The sequence below is a fragment of the Pelodiscus sinensis genome, chromosome 13, assembly GCF_052426305.1.
Source record: "Pelodiscus sinensis isolate ZL-2025 chromosome 13, ASM5242630v1, whole genome shotgun sequence".
Taxonomy (NCBI): Eukaryota; Metazoa; Chordata; order Testudines; family Trionychidae; genus Pelodiscus; species Pelodiscus sinensis.
The window spans coordinates 22692319-22710310 of NC_143064.1; the positions used below are offsets into that span (position 1 = coordinate 22692319).

General features: G+C 49.0%; 1 protein-coding gene across 1 annotated transcript in view; it reads right to left on the reverse strand.

The window, feature by feature from the left end:
- Window positions 1-1881: 1881 nt before the first annotated feature.
- LHFPL1 (LHFPL tetraspan subfamily member 1) overlaps window positions 1882-17992 on the reverse strand; it is a 48635-nt gene continuing 32524 nt past the window's right edge. Inside the window, exon 3 of the mRNA XM_006136200.5 lies at window positions 1882-2914. Within this exon, the coding sequence (XP_006136262.3) occupies window positions 2733-2914 (182 nt within the window). The 3' untranslated portion in view covers window positions 1882-2732. The remainder of the gene's footprint in view (window positions 2915-17992) is intronic.

Here is a 17992-nt window from a genome sequence, read left to right on the forward strand (position 1 = left end):
TCCATAAGATACTGAAGTTTTTCAATTTCCACTGCAACATATGGATGGTTTTTTTAAAGCTCTATGCAAATGTGTTTTCTTCTGCGCAAAATGAAACTATAAAAGTAGATTGTAGGCTCAGTTAAATGCAAAGGTGCTGCTAAAGCAAATTAGCAAAGAATGTACACGTACTCTCAGGTTTTGCATTAGGGATGTTAGCTATTGGTTATTTTACTAGTCGAGTAGTTGATGGAATTTCCATCGACACTTGACTAGTCAATAGGACTTCCGCATTCCTCCTTTGAAATGTGCCAGAGCCCCCAATGGGGCTCTGGTACATTTCAAAGAAGGAATGCAGAACTCGGGGCTGAATGCTGGTGTGCCAGCTTTGAAATGTACAAGAGTCCCCACCAGGGGCTCTTGTGCATTTCAAAGCGGAAGTGTAGTATGGAACCTGGAGTCAGCAGGGGACTGAGTCCCGCTGACCTGGGCTCCATGCTGCGCTGACGATTTGAAATGCCACACGGAGCCCGAGGTCAGCTGGGGACTCCCCAGCTGATCCTGGGTTTCACAGAAATGCCATGCAGAGCCCAGGATCAGCTGAGGAGTCCCCAGCTGACCCCAGGGTCCATGCAGCACTGCCACCTTGAAGCGCTTCCTCGGCGTTTCAAAGGGGCAGAACCATACAGCTGAGTCCAGGATCAGCTGCGCAGTGCTGTCACTTTGAAGTACCCTCTCTTCCCCTCCCTCTATCTGATAGAGGCAGCAAGGGGGGGGGAAATCAACTAGTCCTTAATGTCGCTATTTTGCATAGCTCATCTCACACTTCTCAGTTGCTTCCATCCCTACACGTTCATGAGTTCTGCATCATTTGTCCTATATTTATTAACAGGACATGGCTGTCTGCAGACTTGCTGTAATCCACCAGAGGGAGAGTCTGCCAAGCAAGGCATGATGAGTTCTTCCTCCTGTTACATGATACTGGCAGAAATTAAAAGAGTATTCATTAGTAATCTCACATTTCTCTCCAAAAGGATACCAATTATGTCATCTCATGTATCGCAAGATTAGATAGCTCTGGAGGAGTCATACTACATCAGAATACTACACGATTAGATGACAATAAACTTCTTTAATGCTGGGTGTAATATACAGCAATCAACATGGGTTTCACACAAATGGGTGATAGTGGTCACAAACCTTTATTTACAAAGACATTACAACAGGAATATATATGCAAACACAGAAGGTTTTTTTTCCAGCCTGTTCTCCTGCCTGGTGTAAGACATACTCACATTTTTAAGCCCAGACCATGCCCTTCATTGACCTCTGCAGTATATGGTGCTGAAGAAGTGCTCAGTGGTCCTAAGATGACCATACTCTGGAGACCATTTTCAAATTTCTGAGGCCTTGCAAGAGCCATGGTGAGGAACTCAGTCAGATCAGAACTCAACATTGCTACAGGACAATCATTCAGTGCCAGCTTTATCTTAACTCCATCTTGGGTGCATTTGTTAGGTTATGTCTACACTACCCCCCTAGTTCGAACTAGAGGGGGTAATGTAGTCATACGGAGTTGCAAATGAAGCCCGGGATTTGAATTTCCCGGGCTTCATTTGCATAAAGCTGGCCAGCACCATTTTTAAATGCCGGCTAGGTTGGACCCCGTGCCGCGCGGCTACATGCGGCACAGACTAGCTAGTTCGGATTAGGCTCGTTCCACGAGGCATACAGTTAGTTCGGATAGGAAGCCTAATCCGAACTAGCTAGTCCGTGCCGCGTGTAGCCGCGCGGCACGGGGTCTGACCTAGCCGGCATTTAAAAATGGCCCGGCCAGCTTTATGCAAATGAAGCCCGGGAAATTCAAATCCCGGGCTTCATTTGCAACTCCGTATGACTACATTACCCCCCCTAGTTCGAACTAGGGGGGTAGTGTACACATACCCTTAGATGGACAAACTCTTCCTCTTCACTAGGTTTGGGAAGGGAGACAGTCCTATATTTAAGGTTGGATGCAACAAATGAGGAAAAAGGCTTCATCAGCTCCTTCTTCATGCTACAGTCCTAGCCTGGGACATTTTGGATAAACCCTACACACAGGACCCGGATTTCACTGTACTGCTCCAGCAATGTAAAGCAGCCATAACTTGGTTTAGCCAGCCAGCAAAGCAGCCTGAAGCACACTACTCAGTATAAGCTATGCTTTAGCAGTGTGATCAAGTCAATAGCGCATTGGCTAGTGACTTAGAATAAATGGGCTCTGACATACTGCATGTCCTTTGGCAAGTTACTTCAACTCTCTGTCCCTCAGTTTTCCCATCTGTAAAATGGGTTATGATATTGCCCTCATTTGTAAAATGCTTTCAGATCTCCTGGGGAAAAGTGCTAGATAAGACTTAGGTGATATCTCTTACATTCAGAAAATGCATGAAATTAATTCTTATTTTCCTTGGATCAAATTCACTCCCCTGATTTCAAGGGAATTGCAGATGAAATTGGCCTCTTGTTCTTTGGACCTGGTCCTCAAGGAGACTGCATTTGTTTCCAAGCTAAACTGTGCTCTTAGCTACACCAGTGTAAATCCTAGAGCAACCCCACCTGAATGTAGTTAACCCAGATATGGAACTGTAGTTGGGAGAAGTCTTTGGCCCCTGCTGTTGACGGAAAAGGAGGGGTCCATATGTATCAGTCAGAGATGTTTGAACAATGTGCTCCATGTTCCTCCTTTGTTTCAGGAGAGTGTCCGGGAAAATTCATTGTTTCAGGCAGCACTCGAGCTCAACGCCATAAGGGTTTGCACTCTGCATGATGCTCCTCACCAGCATTACAGGTTTGGGATCTTTTCCAGCAAAGCATGAGAGCCAGGTACAGATCAGCATGGCTGCAGCTGCCCCACCTCCCATGCAGTAATATGCCCAGCCAAGCCTGCAGGTTCCTGCAGGGAGAGAAAGAAGAGAAATCAGGAACCCAGTACATGCTGTGTCAGTCATACTACAGCCCTGTGTTATCTCGGCACCTCCCCAGCCTAGTGGGAGAAAGACAATGGTTACAGCCTGGTGCACAGGGTATATGCATAAACTTTTACTGAAATCATCTTTACATTCAAGGCCCTTCAATCCTACCCATCATCTCTCAGACACTGTGGTGATGCTCAGGGCCATCCTTACCCATAGGCAAAATAGCAGCTGCATAGGACACCTGAAAATTTGGGGCACCACTGGGTCTTAATGTCCACCCACCCACCTCTTAATATCCCTGTGCCATGGCTCTTTTCCCCCTAAGGGATCTAGTTAACTTAAAAGTGAAAGAGCCTGCCAGAGCTATTAGCATGGGGATCTCATACACCTGGCCATGGACCATCCCCAGCTGAAGTGACTGAACAATGTGAAATGAGTGCATTCGCCCCGGGTGCCCCATTTCCCCTGTGCATCCTGCTCTGTGGGGAGTGTAACCACTGCCACCATGCAGCACCACACCTTCTGGTGATCCCCAAAGCGGTGTCTTCATGGATGGGCTGCTATGGGTGGAGAGGATGGGTCATCGGCAGGAAAAGGCAGGGATTGGGGGCTGGTAATGACAGTCCCCTCCCACCCACTGGGAGTCCCAGACTGGATTGTGCAACTCGCGCAGATTTGAAACCCTGTCTTAGCATAACATTGAACCTGTAAAAGAGTCATTCAAGTGGCAATGAAGCTATTTAACAGGCAGTTGCCAACCCTAGGTATGTACTGTCAATTCCTGAATTTCCCATATTAGTCTAGAAGACATTCATTAAAATTTGCTTTAAAATATTTCACGAGTGTGTGGCTGAAGATTATAAAATCACATCTCAAAAAAATCATCCCTCCCAACTGCCATTGGGCACAGGAACACCAGTTCAATAGTACTGCATCAGGCCCCATAAAGCCTAAAGACATTCCTGGCAATGCTGGTTCCTTCCATCCTTCACTTCCCACTCCTTAAATTTTCGAACAAGTCCCTTTGTGCTTTCTTCCTTGCTGCTTCTCTACACCCTGTAAACCAGCATTTTTGACAGTGTTATGCAGAACCACTCAAACAAAATGAACTGGCCTCCCCGGTTTGTTTACTTACTGGTGCCGTGGCCACGGGGCCTCACAGCTCCCATTGGCTCTGTTTCACTCTTTGCGCCAAGCGGAGCAGCAGGAAGCGGTGGCCCGGCCCACACCGCTTCCCACAGCTCCCCTTGGCTGCAAAGGACAAAACGGAGCCAATAGGCTCCGTGGCCACGGCTCTGGTAAATAAACAAACTGGGGCAGCTGGTTAATTTGTTTCTCAAAGTGATTCCATGGAACACTTTCAGAAACACTGCTGTAAACACCTGCAAATCCACTGCAGTGTACCCCTCCAAATCCATCCTTGAAATCCTCCTCAGAAAAACAAAACAAAACTCAGCAATGGTTTGCTCAGACTGCTACCTACCATGCTGGCCATGCTAGTCCAGTCTTATACTTACTCCTCATATTATTAGTATTATTTATTTTTGTTGCAGAAGCAGCTAGAGCTCGCTAGGCTGGGCTCTGTGTGCATATACAACAACAAAAGAGACACTACTTCCAAAGGCTACGTCTAGACTGGCATGATTTTCTGGAAATGCTTTTAACGGAAAAGTTTTCCGTTAAAAGCATTTTCGGAAAAGAGCATTTAGATTGGCACGGATGCTTTTCTGCAAAAGCACATTTTGTGGAAAAGCATCCGTGCCCAATCTAGACATGCTTTTCCGTAAAAAAGCCCGGATCGCCATTTTCGCAATCGGGGCTTTTTTGCGGAAAACAAATCTCAGCTGTCTACACTGGCCCTTTTGCGCAAAAATTTTGCGTAAAAGGGACTTTTGCCTGAACGGGAGCAGCATAGTATTTCCGCAAAAAGCACTGATTTCTTACAGTAGGAAGCCAGTGCTTTTGCGGAAACTCAAGCGGCCAGTGTAGACAGCTGGCAAGTTTTTCCAGAAAAGCGGCTGATTTTCCGTAAAAACTGGCCAGTCTAGACACAGCCAAAGAGTTTACAATCTAAGGTGAGACCAGTAGACTTACAAGAGAGTAAAGCTGGGGTCATACAGTGTTTAATCTTGTCCCTTTTTTTTATGCAACTTTTTGTTTTGTTAAAACTTTACTATTCTATACTTATCAAATCATTGACAGAGCCAGCACTACTTCTCCAATGGAAACCATGGCATCTGGTTGCCTTTCAGCTGGTGATACACTGAGGGCAAAAATCACACCATGGCATCTGGTCACTTTGAGCGGGTGAGACATGCTTCAGGCTAAAGTTACACAGCAGCCCGGAAGAAAATCCAGGTCATTAACATAGGCAGTGGAGGTCTAAGGGGAAGCTTCTCTTTGCAAATGCTGATGGCAGATTCCTATATCCTGCTTTGGTTTCTGCATGAGTGGATAGAGAGGAGTAGCCAAGTCAAGATCTGCTACGTAGGTCTGAGTTGAAAATTTTGCCCTGAAAGCAGAACAAATTCTAAGAGGAGAAAATAAATCATCCAGCAGCGATGCTCTACTTTGAAGTAGGAATAAGAGATCCTCCGGAAAAGGGCTTTATTCCGGAGGATCGCGCCAGTCTAGATGGTTTTTTCCGGCTTTTCCCCATGCCGGAAAAAAAGCTACGGCCATGTTTATTTAAATCCCGCGGGGGATATTTAAATCCCCCGCGGATTTCCCTATTCTGAAGTTGGAAATTAACATGCCTCTTCCGGAGAAGGGGCCAATGTAGACGTAGCCATTTTGAAATAATAACTCCTAAAATAACTATTTCAAAATAGCCCTGTCCACCCTACAGGAAGCCTCGAAATTAGTTCAAGGCAGGCTCCCTTAATGTGGATGTGCTGTCTTGACTTAGAGCCCCAGGAAGCACTGGGGAGTAATTACTTTAAATGACTCTGCGGAGAAGTTATTTTGCAATAGCAGCAGTGGAGCGTCCACACTGCTGCTCTTTCAAAATAACTATTTTGAAATAAGTGTTATTCCTCATGGAAAGCATAATAACCAGCCTGTTATCATATATAGTAGCCCATTGTCTGTGCGTGGTAACGCTGACGCACACGGCCATGCCCCTGACTGTGTACGTCAGCGCCCCCCCCCCTTCCCCTCCCTCCGTGGCGGTTCGGCGCAGCGCTGTGCTGGGCCCTGGCGGGGGAGCAAGCGGTGGCAAGTGGCCCTTTGGGGTCCATGCTCCCAATGCATGGGAAGCGTGGACCCCAAACGGCCGCTTGCCGCCCTGGGCCCAGCTGAGTGGCAAAGGGCCGCTTGCCTCCACTTGCTCCCCCGCCGGGGCCAGGTGGGAGCTCCGCTCAGCTGAGCAGTGCAGCACGCCATGGGGGGAGGGGAAGAGGGGTGAAGCGCCACTCAGGGAGGGGAAGGGGGCAGGGCTGGCCAGAAGGGGGGTGGGAAGCAGAGCTGGCAGGGGATCAGGAGCTGTGGGGATTGAGGGGAGGATGGGGGGGCCCAGAGGAAGGGGGGAGGGAAGCAGCGCTGGCGGGGGGTGTCCGGGGGGCCATGGGGCTGGCCGGTAGGAAGAGGGACTGGGAAGCAGCGCTGGCGGAGGGGAGGAGAGGGATGTCCGAGGGGCCATGGGGCTGGCTGGCAGGAAGAGGGGACGGGAAGCAGAGCTGGCGGGGATCGGGGGCTGTGGGGCTGGATGGGAGGAGGGGGGCAGGAAGCAGACCTGGCGAGGATGGGGGGTGCAGCCACTGGCGCAGCCGGACAGCAAACGGCCACTTGCCGCTGCTTGCTCCCTGGCCGCAGCCTAGCTGAGTGACGCTGGCGCTGCGCCGCTCAGCTGAGCCCCGGTGGGACAGGAAGGGGGGCGGAGCAGTGATGTACACGGCCAGGGGGTGGGGCCATATATGTCACCACCTCCCCTTCCTCCTCCTGCCATGGTGCTGAGTGGTGCACCCCTCAGCCAGGCCAGCACGGGAGGGGGATGGGGTGGAGCGGTGATGTAGAAAGCCCCACCCCCTGGCTGTGTACGTCACCGCCCCGCCCCTCCTCCCCCACGGCGGCCCAGCTGAGCGCGCAACACTCAGCCGAGCCGCCATGGAGGGCGGGGAAGGGGGCAGGGCAGTGACGTACATGGCCAGGGGGCGGGGCCGTGTACGTCACCGCCCCCTTCCCCTCCTGCTTTGGCACTCAGCTGAGTGCTGCGTCCCTCAGCTGGGCCTCCAGGGGAGCCAGCAGCGCAAGGGGCTGTTTGGGCTCCCCTGGGGTGGGAGAGGAAGGGAGGGTGGTGACATACACATCCCTGCCCCCTGGCCGTGTACGTCACCGCCCCGCCCCGCCCCGCCCCCCTCCCTTGCGGCAGCCCAGCTGAGCAGGCAGCACTCAGCCAAGCGCCATGGCGGGAGAGACGGAGGGGAGAGAGAGGCAGGAGGAGAAGAGAAAGGGATAGTGAGAGGCAGGAGGGGGAGAAGAGAAAGAAAGAGACAGAGAGAGAGGCAGGAGGCGGAGGAGAGCTGAGAGAGAGACAGGGGGAGGCAGTAGGAGGAGAGAGAGGCAGAGCGAGAGAGCTCAGGAGAGAAGACCTGAAAATCCCGTCTTATGACGGGCTAATTGGCTAGTTTAAAAATAATGGGCTTGGTAGTGTGGACATTCCACTTGTTATTATAAAATAAGGGGAGTTATTTCAAAAAGAACTCCCCAGTGTAGACCAGGGCCTAGGGTCAGTGCTTTTGTACAACATGAGAGCTGCCCTGACTGCAAACTGCCAGCTGAAATTTCATGTCAGAAAATTAGAGCACCAGCAACTGTGAGCCAAAGCTAAGTTGCATGAAACGTTGGCCAGGGGAATAATTTTCCTATTGAGGGAGTTATGGCCTAGCCATTAAAAAGTCTTCACCATGCGCATGTATGTGGCCAGATTAGCCTTGATGCAGAGGGATGGGGTATAGGTGAGCCCTGGCAGCTTTTTCCCTTTTGATAGCTCCCTGTATACCAATTCACGCTACTGCAAAGGGACCTAGTTGTGGTGAAGATAATTTTTTTCATTCAGCCATCTCCAAAATTTAGCTTATTAAGAAATATGGTCAGACACATTCACTTATAACGTGCACCAAATTATTGCCATGGCCTGTAATACTATAAATGTCCAGGTTCATGCCTTAATTTCATATTAGGTAGTAATAGTCATCTGGCCCTTCACTGACCAATCAATATCCATGAGTGCTGAGGTTAGACTGACAATCAGAAAGCTGGGAGCAAAGGAATGTTCTTTGGAACTGCTCCAAGAATGGAGAGAACAGATATCAGGATGGCATAGATCATTTTGTGCTTAACCCAGCAACACCTTCTTGTAATTTCAATAACTACTGGGGCAGTCCACTGAAAGCAATAGCAACTAACACCCAGCCCTGTTAACTCTCAGTAGCATTCCACTAGGTCTTTTTAATGCTGAGAGGAACTCATGTCTATACTGCAGGCTGCAGCGCTGGCTCCAATGATCATATAAGTGTGTGGGACTGTAGTTCACGCTGAGGGAACATTTAGAGCAGGTGACAATTGTACTTTAGGAAAAAAGATTTTGCACATTGTAGAGTCAAAGCATTGCACAAATAGGCCTTGGTTGGACACGCCAGCTGAAGCTAAATCCCATGAAATTATACAATGTTGTCCAATGGCAACCCTCACTTCAAAGGACCCCTTTTTCAGTCCTGTGCACTGCAAGTACACTAGAGTTTTCCTGTGTCATGAGGTCTTGTAGTCCTGAGGCCCAGTCACATGGAGGACTTGGGCGAGCCAAGGAGAAAGGAGGCTCAGTAGTCACACACACAATGCCCTCATTTAAAACACAGATCTGATCTGGATTATTCCTGCCTGTCCAAAAGGCTGTTGCATTGCTTTGGGGGGGATTATTTTTCCCATCAGGCAGTGAGAAAGCTTTGAAGCAAGTAAAGTAGACTCTGCAGAGACCCCGGAATAGGGAGGAGTGAGCATTGGACAGATGAGCTGAAAATGAGATCCTCCACTGCACAATTTGCGTCCTGCACCACTTTTCAAATCCTTCAAAGTGCGGGGAAGTTCAGAGCTGAAGTTTGTGCCATTTTCTCATTTAAGGTCATCTGCCAGCTGTCCTTCTGCTCAGCAGGCATCCAGTCAGTAAAGATGGCAAATATAAGAGTAACATCTCTCCTAAACTGTTACCCTCTGCTTGTAAGCTTCTTGTTATTATTTGACTAATTCAGGCCCTCTGCCTTTAGATATCCTAGTCAAAAAAAAATCTACTGCAAAATATTATAATGAAAACAAAGTGATAAAAAAAGAGGTCTTCAAACACAGCCCTCGCAAATGTACATCCCTATGTTTCAAGGGACAGATGTGCAGATCTTTGTGGGATTCTATGGATAATTTGCATAGACAAAGGAAAGTGCTGGCTTCTCTGCTGGAAAACAGCAAGCATTCAATAGATGTCATCCTTTTAAGTTGGATTGTATTATTGGCAAAAGCAGATCTATAAATATCTCCTTACACATATTTTAATGTCCTTGGAGCTGGCCTCTGAACAAGGCAAGTAATGTGCCATTTGATGTTCTCTGAACTCTTGTACCAACAGTCAGCTTTGTTGATTTGATCGTTTAGCATAGGCAAACTGTGCTGCCATTTGACTATTCTTTGTTTAACTCAGGACTACATAAGGTTTGTTCAAAGCCTACAGGAAGGACTGCTACCCAGAATGATTGAAGCATCTGTGCTTGTATAAATGCACTACAGCAAGCACAAGATTAGTTGTTACAGTTTCCCTTTCTCTCTTTTAGCATAAAGAAATGAACGGGGGGGGGGGGGAAGAGAGGAGGAGGTGCACCAAAACAATGAGAATCCAGCCTAAGTTAAACTAAGCTTAGTTGTGGGAGTGGTCTGGGCTTATAAAAGGATGAGCGAAAGTCTACTTCTTGGCTGTGTCTAGACTGGCCAGTTTTTCCAGAAAATCAGCCGCTTTTCCGGAAAAACTAGCCAACTGTCTACACTGGCCGCTTGAATTTCTGCAAAAGCACTGATTTTCCACAGTAAGAAATCAGTGCTTCTTGTGGAAATACTATTCTGCTCCCGTTCAGGCAAAAGTCCCTTTTGCGCAAAACTTTTGCACAAGGGCCAGTGTAGACAGCTCAGATTTGTTTTCCGCAAAAAAGCCCCAATCGTGAAAATGGTGATCGGGGCTTTTTTGTGGAAAAGCGCGTCTAGATTGGCACAGACGCTTTTCCGCAAAAAGTGCTTTTGCGGAAAAGCGTCCATGCCAATCTAAACGCTCTGTTCCGAAAATGCTTTTAACGGAAAACTTTTCCGTTAAAAGCATTTCCGGAAAATTATGCCAATCTAGACGCAGCCCTTTTGTTCTAACTGCTGTCAGATGATGCAGACACGCTGAGCCAAGCAAGCACAGCCAGGGTGTGCAGCACAGATGAGAGATGCTGATGTAACTAGCCATGCAGGTTTCCCAGGCGGGCGTACACAACAGGTGGTAAAATAAAGCACAGTGACACTCCCTTGATTAGCTCTGGACAAACGTGACAATGTCTGCAAATTTTGTTTTGCATTTTGAAATGAATTCCCCTTTGGCTGTGTCCTGGCTTGCCAGGAATATTCCAGGGTTAGGGAGTGGGAGCTGTTGGGGGGGGGGATTTTGGAGTGATCTTTATGGAGATGGTGAAATTTAAACGTTTCAAATTCATAATCACAAGTATTCACACTGGCAACCTGTTTCAAAAAAGTTACATTCCTCCATTATGGATCAAAATCACACCATGGGGCCTACTAGAGATGTACAATCAGAACAGCTTGCATGTGCCCTTGAGCACAGGGGAAAAACACAACTCATATGTGTGAGGAAGTGGGGAGTTTTGGGGAGGAGGGGGTCAAAGGGGCATTGCCCCAGGATGTTACTGGTTAAATGTGACAAGGGAGTTTGTTGTTTCAGAGAACAGCACAGAACTGGAGCCCCAGCAACTGATGCCTGGTACCCGGGAGACCCCACTCAGAGGACACAACTGGTTCCAGTCAGACAAAAGACAATGGGCTGCAGAGGGGAGACCTCGGTGACAGACCCAGCTGGTTCCAGCAAGGAGAGAACATTGGACAGAGGAGAGGCAGAGAAGAGTGGGATCCAGGTGACCCTGAGTACCTGGAGAGAAGACCATGGACAGGGCTGGGGCTGTTGCTGGGAGATGTTGGAGGCTCTGCTGGAAGACCTTCTTCTGCTCTGGACAGAGAGCAGAGCAGGCGGGGCTCACCCAGCTGCAGGGAAGTCTGACATGCTGGGCGGGCGGGGGAGGCCTATAGGCCTGAGAGATACTTTGCTGCGTTCAAAGCTCAATACACCTTCCTGTTTTGTACTGGCTGAGAGTCTCTCTGGTCTGGAGAACAGGGTTGCACTGTTCCCTCTGGGAGTGGAGGCCCCAGGAGTCCAGAGGGAGTGGACCACCCCAGGTGCTCACAGCAGAGGCAGGCATGCTGAAGGGCTGAGAGGCACCGTTCCAGAGGGGTGGACCCCCAGGTGAGAGAGGGCGCCCCAAGAGATGGTTGCTGCACTGGAGTGGACTCCGTGAGAAAGGGCTGTCTCGCTGCCACTCTACTGGAGTGGGCTCCCCAAGAAAGGGCTGCCGCCCTGGAGAGGGGGATCCCACCCGGGGACAGAGGGGCCAAGTGACCTAGGAGCCATGACAATATCCCGTAATTTATGTGACAGGAGTTATTTGTCCACCTCCAGTCAAGCTCCTATCACTAGCAGAGGCAACAAAAACCGCATGTCCCAATCTCAGACAGTCCTGATGTCACATGGACATTGACATGGAGGTGGCATTCACAGTTGTAGATCCTTTCCCCTCCCCCACCCAAAGAAGATACACTTTAAGGAGCTACAGAGCATGCATAGACTGCCCAAGTCTTTACCTCACGGATGTGTGCCTGTTCCACCGATGTGTGTCAGTATGTGCCTGGTGATAGAACGACTTACTAACCTCGCTCACAGCTACACCGTCCTGTGCTGTCACTCAAGACAGACAAGCACAACCTTCATCAACCCAGAGATTAGCCCCAGTGTTGTGAATAGTGTGGGATGTGACTGTATAAAACCTACAGGAAGTAGCTTTAAACTGGGCACCTGTGTTTACCTCCTGAGATGACAGGAGGGATAAAAGATTTTCCCCCTCTTTCTAACAGACCACCACTGTGTGTGACTCCCCCCATATAAACTGTTCTCAGACTGTACACCCACTCACAGCTCATGCCAGGAACACAGGGATCCATGTACCCAGTTGTAATGGGGTTCACTCACCAGTAGGGTTGCCAGATGGTTGAAACAAAAATGCCAAACCCCCTCCCCCACCCCCCAAAAAAACCAGGAAAAAATTCTGTTGAAGGAGGAAAAAAAAGGACTCCAAGGACTTAAGCCAAAAACAAATTAAAATAAAACAGCATTAAAACAGCATGTCCCCTTTAAGTGCAGGGATAGGAACAGGGGAGCAGTTGAACACTAAGACTTATGCTTACCTGGGTCCCGTAGGTCTTTTGGCCAGCAGCCATTTTGTGCCAGCAGCCTTGGGGAACCAGGTAAGCATGGGGACTGGAGTTGTTAGGGGCCAGAGGAGGCTTCGGGGAGGGGGGAGAGAGGAGGCCAGGCACTGAGTGTTTGTAGGGTTGCCAGGTGCCAGGCATTTTCGCCTCCTGGCTGGGGAAAAAATCAGAAAATACCAGACATTGTAGGTGTCCGGTATTCTCTGAATTTTTTACCGGACAGGAGCTGAAAATACTGGACTGTCTGGGTGAATACCGGACACCTGGCAACCCTATTCACCAGCACAGCACCTTCTGCTGGTCTCTCCAGGAATTAGCTCTTCTTCAGCTCTGGAGCGCCCCCTGTTGACCAGTATCTCACTCTGTTACCTGTTGTCTACACTACTTCAGGCCCCGTGTCTCTTCCAGCCCATAGTGCCCTTTCATTACAGTACTGCCCTGTGGCAGTGTCCCCATACTCTGGTGTCCTTCACTCCCTGGGAACCCCAATTCTCTATCTTCACCTTGCCTTGGTGACCCACTGCCAGTCCTCATCTAGTCACTGCCTCAGGAGCAAACTCTGAAATGGCTACTCATCATGGGCAAGGGGGTGTGGCCCTGCTGCCTTCTCCTGCCCTGGCTGCCTCCCTGAAGCCCCAGTATCCCTCAGGCCCCTGTATCAAGCCTGCAGCCTGAGAGTTGGGTCAGGCTAGAGCTCCCCAGCACTGCTCTGTCTCAGGTAACCTCTGCAGCTTCCCAGACAGCCAGGTCCTTCTTGTTCTACAGCTGCAGCAAGAGGGTGAGTACCTCTAAGCCCTTACAGCCTTTTATAGGCCCATTCTGGCCCTGGTTGGCTGACTGCTTCACGCTCTAATTGGCCACGATTGCACAAGCCTTCTCTATCTTGTCTGTAACCCTTTCTCTGCTGGAGTGGGCTATAGCACGCACCACTACACCAGCATACTTCACCTTCTGTTTACTCTAGGCCCTGTTTCCCTGATGCACATTGCAATGATCAATTAGTCCCTGAAATATTTTAAGCTACAGGAGAGGAGGAGAGGAGTTGTAAGAGGAAAGGTTCCCACAATAAGTAAGCTTTTAAGCTAAGTGAGGAAGGGGTAAAAAGCTCACCTTGTTCCTCTTTGGTATGTATCATTGCTAATAGGCTCTCCCTGAGTCACGCCATTCGAGTGTTGAGATTTGCTGTGACAGGTTCACTCATAAAAGTTATTAAATCATCACTCAGAGATGGACCTGACATTTCAACCAGAGTCTTTGCTTTTATTCCAAGTTGCAAATCTCATTGGTTTGGAACGCAGCTAGACTTCCTTAGCTTCAGAAGTTCATTAGATTACATTGTTAACATTAAGCGAACCAAGCCACTTACTGGCATTTTAATCTCTCTCTCGTCTCTGGTTTTTATAAAAGCCCTATCAGCCTGGTATCTAAGCACCATTCAGAATCAAGGAGTGAAAGCGCAAATCACAGAAGTGTTTTCTTCTATCCTTTCCACTCTGAACTGTCCAGTGCTTAATATATTGCTGTTCCCAACAGGATTTAAATGGGATTAAAAGAAAGCCATGATCACCATCAAACTTAGCCTTTAGACCAGGGCTACTCAACTTTGGAAGGCTCAGGGGCCACAATGATACTCACAGCCAGGGGCGGCCTGTGGATGTAGACAACCTCAGCAGTTGCCTAGGGCACCACGTTTAACGAGGCACCCAATGATGACGTCACGGCATTGAGGGCTACAGAGGCGGGGGCGCCGATAGCGCATTCCACCTAGGGCGCCAGTTGCCGGCAGCTCTCCTCGAGCCGCTCCTGCTCACAGCAGATGCCAAGGGCCACAACTTAAGTGTGGTTGCATATACATGCAAATATATATTCAAATAGCTTCTTTCACACTGATGGCATGAATACAAAGATTAAGGCAAGACTACACAGCACACAGGCCCCCATCTACGGAAATGCATATCACCAGAAGATCATTATATTTACTACTTTTTTTATTTGACTCCCACCCAGGGGCCACATGTTGAGTCTCATGTAAATCCAAACCGCACCGGGGGCCACAAACAAACGTGTGTTGAGTAGCCCTGCTTTAGACCAAGCCTCAACCACCTCACACGTTCAAATGAGATGCCACTTCCAGTAGGTTGCGCAGATCTTTATAATATGACCCCATCCTTCCTCTTTCTTGCATGCTTGTTCAGCAGAAATAATTAACAATGTCAATTTAAATCATTGTCATTTGGCATTGTTGCCAACCCTCCATTGAGATGGGCTGGGGCAAAGCTGTTGGTTCAGAGTGTCTCCAGATCCAGACACTTTTCACAGCTTTGCAGTCAGACCCCACTGCAAATTTTCTTTGTAGCCATAAGGGCTAGAAAGAATTATTTTTAATTAATTATTAGAGTCTGGAGAGCAAGGCAGGAGGCGTCAAAGCATCAGTTCACAGAGCCATGACAAATCAGCCCTGTTCGTGGCCTACATAGTCTATGTGTGGTTTTTCTGATAGCGGTAGTTGTTAAATATCACTCTCACGAACAGCTTTACTAATAAGGCCTGTGTTTAAGCAGAGGCGATGCATGGAGGGGACACAATGGGTCAAGGGGGGCAAGAAGCGAGCCAGCCGTTGGGAGAGGGACTAGTGGGGGGTTGGCACGCACACAGGGTCCATACCCACTCTGCACTCACCAGCAGGAAGCAGAGCAATGCAGTCGGGAGAGCAGAGCAAGCTGGGGCCACATTGCTCTGCTTCCCTTGCCACTGCCAGTGAGTGCAGGGGAGTAGACCCTTACTGCCAGAACTGCCCCCACAGACCCACTATTCCCCCCAGACTGCCTCAGTTAGGGGAAGAGGTGGGGCAGGGTTGGAGCAAGGGTGGGGAAGAGGCAGGGAGAGGGTAGCGCAGGGGTGGGGAGGAGCAGAGTAAGGAAAGGGAAAGGCATGGCCTGGGGCAGGGGGGAGTGGTCCTGGCCCTCCCCTGGGCAAGGGAGTTCACATTGCCAGTGTCCCCTCCCCCCTCCCGAGGTCTCCCGTCACCAGTCACCCCTCTCTTTAACTTGGATCTGCTCAACCCTAAGGTGACAGCATTGTGCCACGGGTTGAATGGGAGGAGTCTTAGGACCACATGGGAATAGTGGGTAGGAAACTGCAGTGCCACATGGGTATAGGAGATGGGGGAGCAGGGACATACAGGAACAGGAGCAAATGTGCCCGAATGAATGGGAGATGCTAGGGGGTCGGTCAGGGTAGCATGGGGGAGGCTCCCCAACTCCTTAACAATCCCTCCCTCACCCCAAAAAACTGCTTCCTACTCCTCCCACCCACATCAAACAAGCCTCCAGGTTTACTCCCAGAGCCCTTTCCTCTCCTTCAGCACCTCCAGCACCCCTGACTCCCCCGAGCCTTTGCCCTGAGGGATACAGGAAATCAGGGTTATCCCAAGGCAGGCTGCCGGCAGCTGGTGCCCCAGGCGGAATGCGCGATCGGCGCCCCAGGCGAAATGCGTAATCAGTGCTCCCTCCTCCACAGCCCTCAATGGCGTGACACCATCATTGGGTGCCCCGTTTAACGCGGTGCCCTAGGCGACGGCCGGGTCGGCCTATACGCACAGGCCACCCCTGCAGGAAATACATTTCTGTATTGTAGTGTAAATGAATTTCTCAAAGTTCTGTATTAATTTGCCTAATCAGGCATTTATTTTTCAAAAACATTTCCTGTATCTTTTTTTTTTTTTGTCTGTATTATTAGGGCAGGGGCCGGAAGGGCCAGGAGGGCTGGGGCAGGGGCTGGGGGGCCGGAGCTCTGGGCTCACGCATCTAGACCCGGCCGGCGGCAGAGACGCGCTGAGCCCGCCCGCGAGCAGGAGGCTGACTCGAGTATAAGCCGAGGGGGGCATTTTTCAGCACAAAAACTGTGCTGAAAAACTCGGCTTATACTCGAGTATATACAGTACTCACTGACAGACATTTTGAAATAAATTACCAAAAGAAATGAAATTGGTGTACTTACATTGTGTTATGCTGACAAATAAAGAATGCAGAATTTTAAAATATTTTTTGCAGAATTTTTAAGTTTTTGGTGCAGAATTTCCCCAAAGTAATTGGGCAGATTCACCCACTATAGCGCACATCAATTTGGTAGTTTCAGGGGGTAGCCAAGTTAGTCTGTACAGAATAAACTTAAAAAATAACAAATAGTCTGGTAGCACTTTAAAGACTAACAAAACATGTAGATGGCATCACCAGCTTTCGTGGGCACAGACCACTTCTTCAGATGACCAGATGATCAATTTGGTAGTATCCCTTCAAGTTTAAATAGTTTGGGTGCCATCTAGTGGGCCTCCCTGTTTTCTATAGCAGAAGCCACCAGAGCCAAATGGAGCAATGATTTACTGGTGACGCAAGGCAATTTCTGAGTGCTATGTTGGGCCAAATTAAGCTATGTCCTTTGATGATGTTATACCCGAAGAGAAGCCCTGTTTGTTAGAACTGCACATTCTCTCCCTCTGCTGAGAAAAGCTTCCTTCCTACCAGACCTACGTCAGTGTGAGCCTGTTCCCAAGCCAGACCTGATTCTAAAGCATTTCCATCATACTGTGCAGCTGCGGTCTGGCATGCAGGTGATTCAGCTTGTCTCAAGGCAGCTCCCTTCGGCGCTGGGAGTTCTGATTTCATGACACGACACACAAATGCATTTTGCATTAGCAGTAGCAGCGGGGCTCAAAGGAGGCTGAAGGTCCCATCTGTTCAGAAAAGTGACTGCTGAATAAGTGCCTCAGCATGTGCTACAGTTAAAACATATTTTTCTACGCAGCCGAGTTCAATGATGGTAGGGCTAAGGAAGCTCTCTCCCGACACCACTCAAGAACTAGCAATTCTAAAATGAAAAGCCTATGGCCTTGGGAGGAGCGACTGCCAGAAAACACAGCAGACTGGCAATCAATGGATGAGGGCAAGGGAACAGGCGTATTTTGCTGGGAGCCTGGATAATACAGTGATCGGCACATTCCAAGCACTTGGCCAAACAGCAAAGCTTCCTTCCCTCCTCTCCCCAGAGACTAGAGGGCACTTCAGAGGGAGAGTGGGTTAAAAAGACAAAAGAAGAATTTGTAGAGAGGTTTGAAGTTTTCAAAGGGAACCAACTTGTTGGGAGCTTAGTTCAAGGTTCACCTCCCCCTCCCCTTTTATTTTTTTCATTTTCATTTTGCTGCTGGAAAAAAAGGAGAGAGTCAGAGAACGGATTTTTAAAACAAACATTGTTGGTTTTGAACAAAAGGCCATTTTTTCAAGTAAAATAGGGTTTTTTTCTTCTTTGAAAAAATGGTGAGCAGCTCCCTTCAGGAGCATTTATAGGAGTTTGAACTCACTGAGGAGAGTCTAAAAGCTCTCAAAGGGACTTTGCATTTGATGCCGGTCTTTGGTGCATGCAGATTGAAATCCTGTCTTCAGCAATCGTAATATATAATGCTTCAGTGAAAGATACACCCAACCAATGGCTTA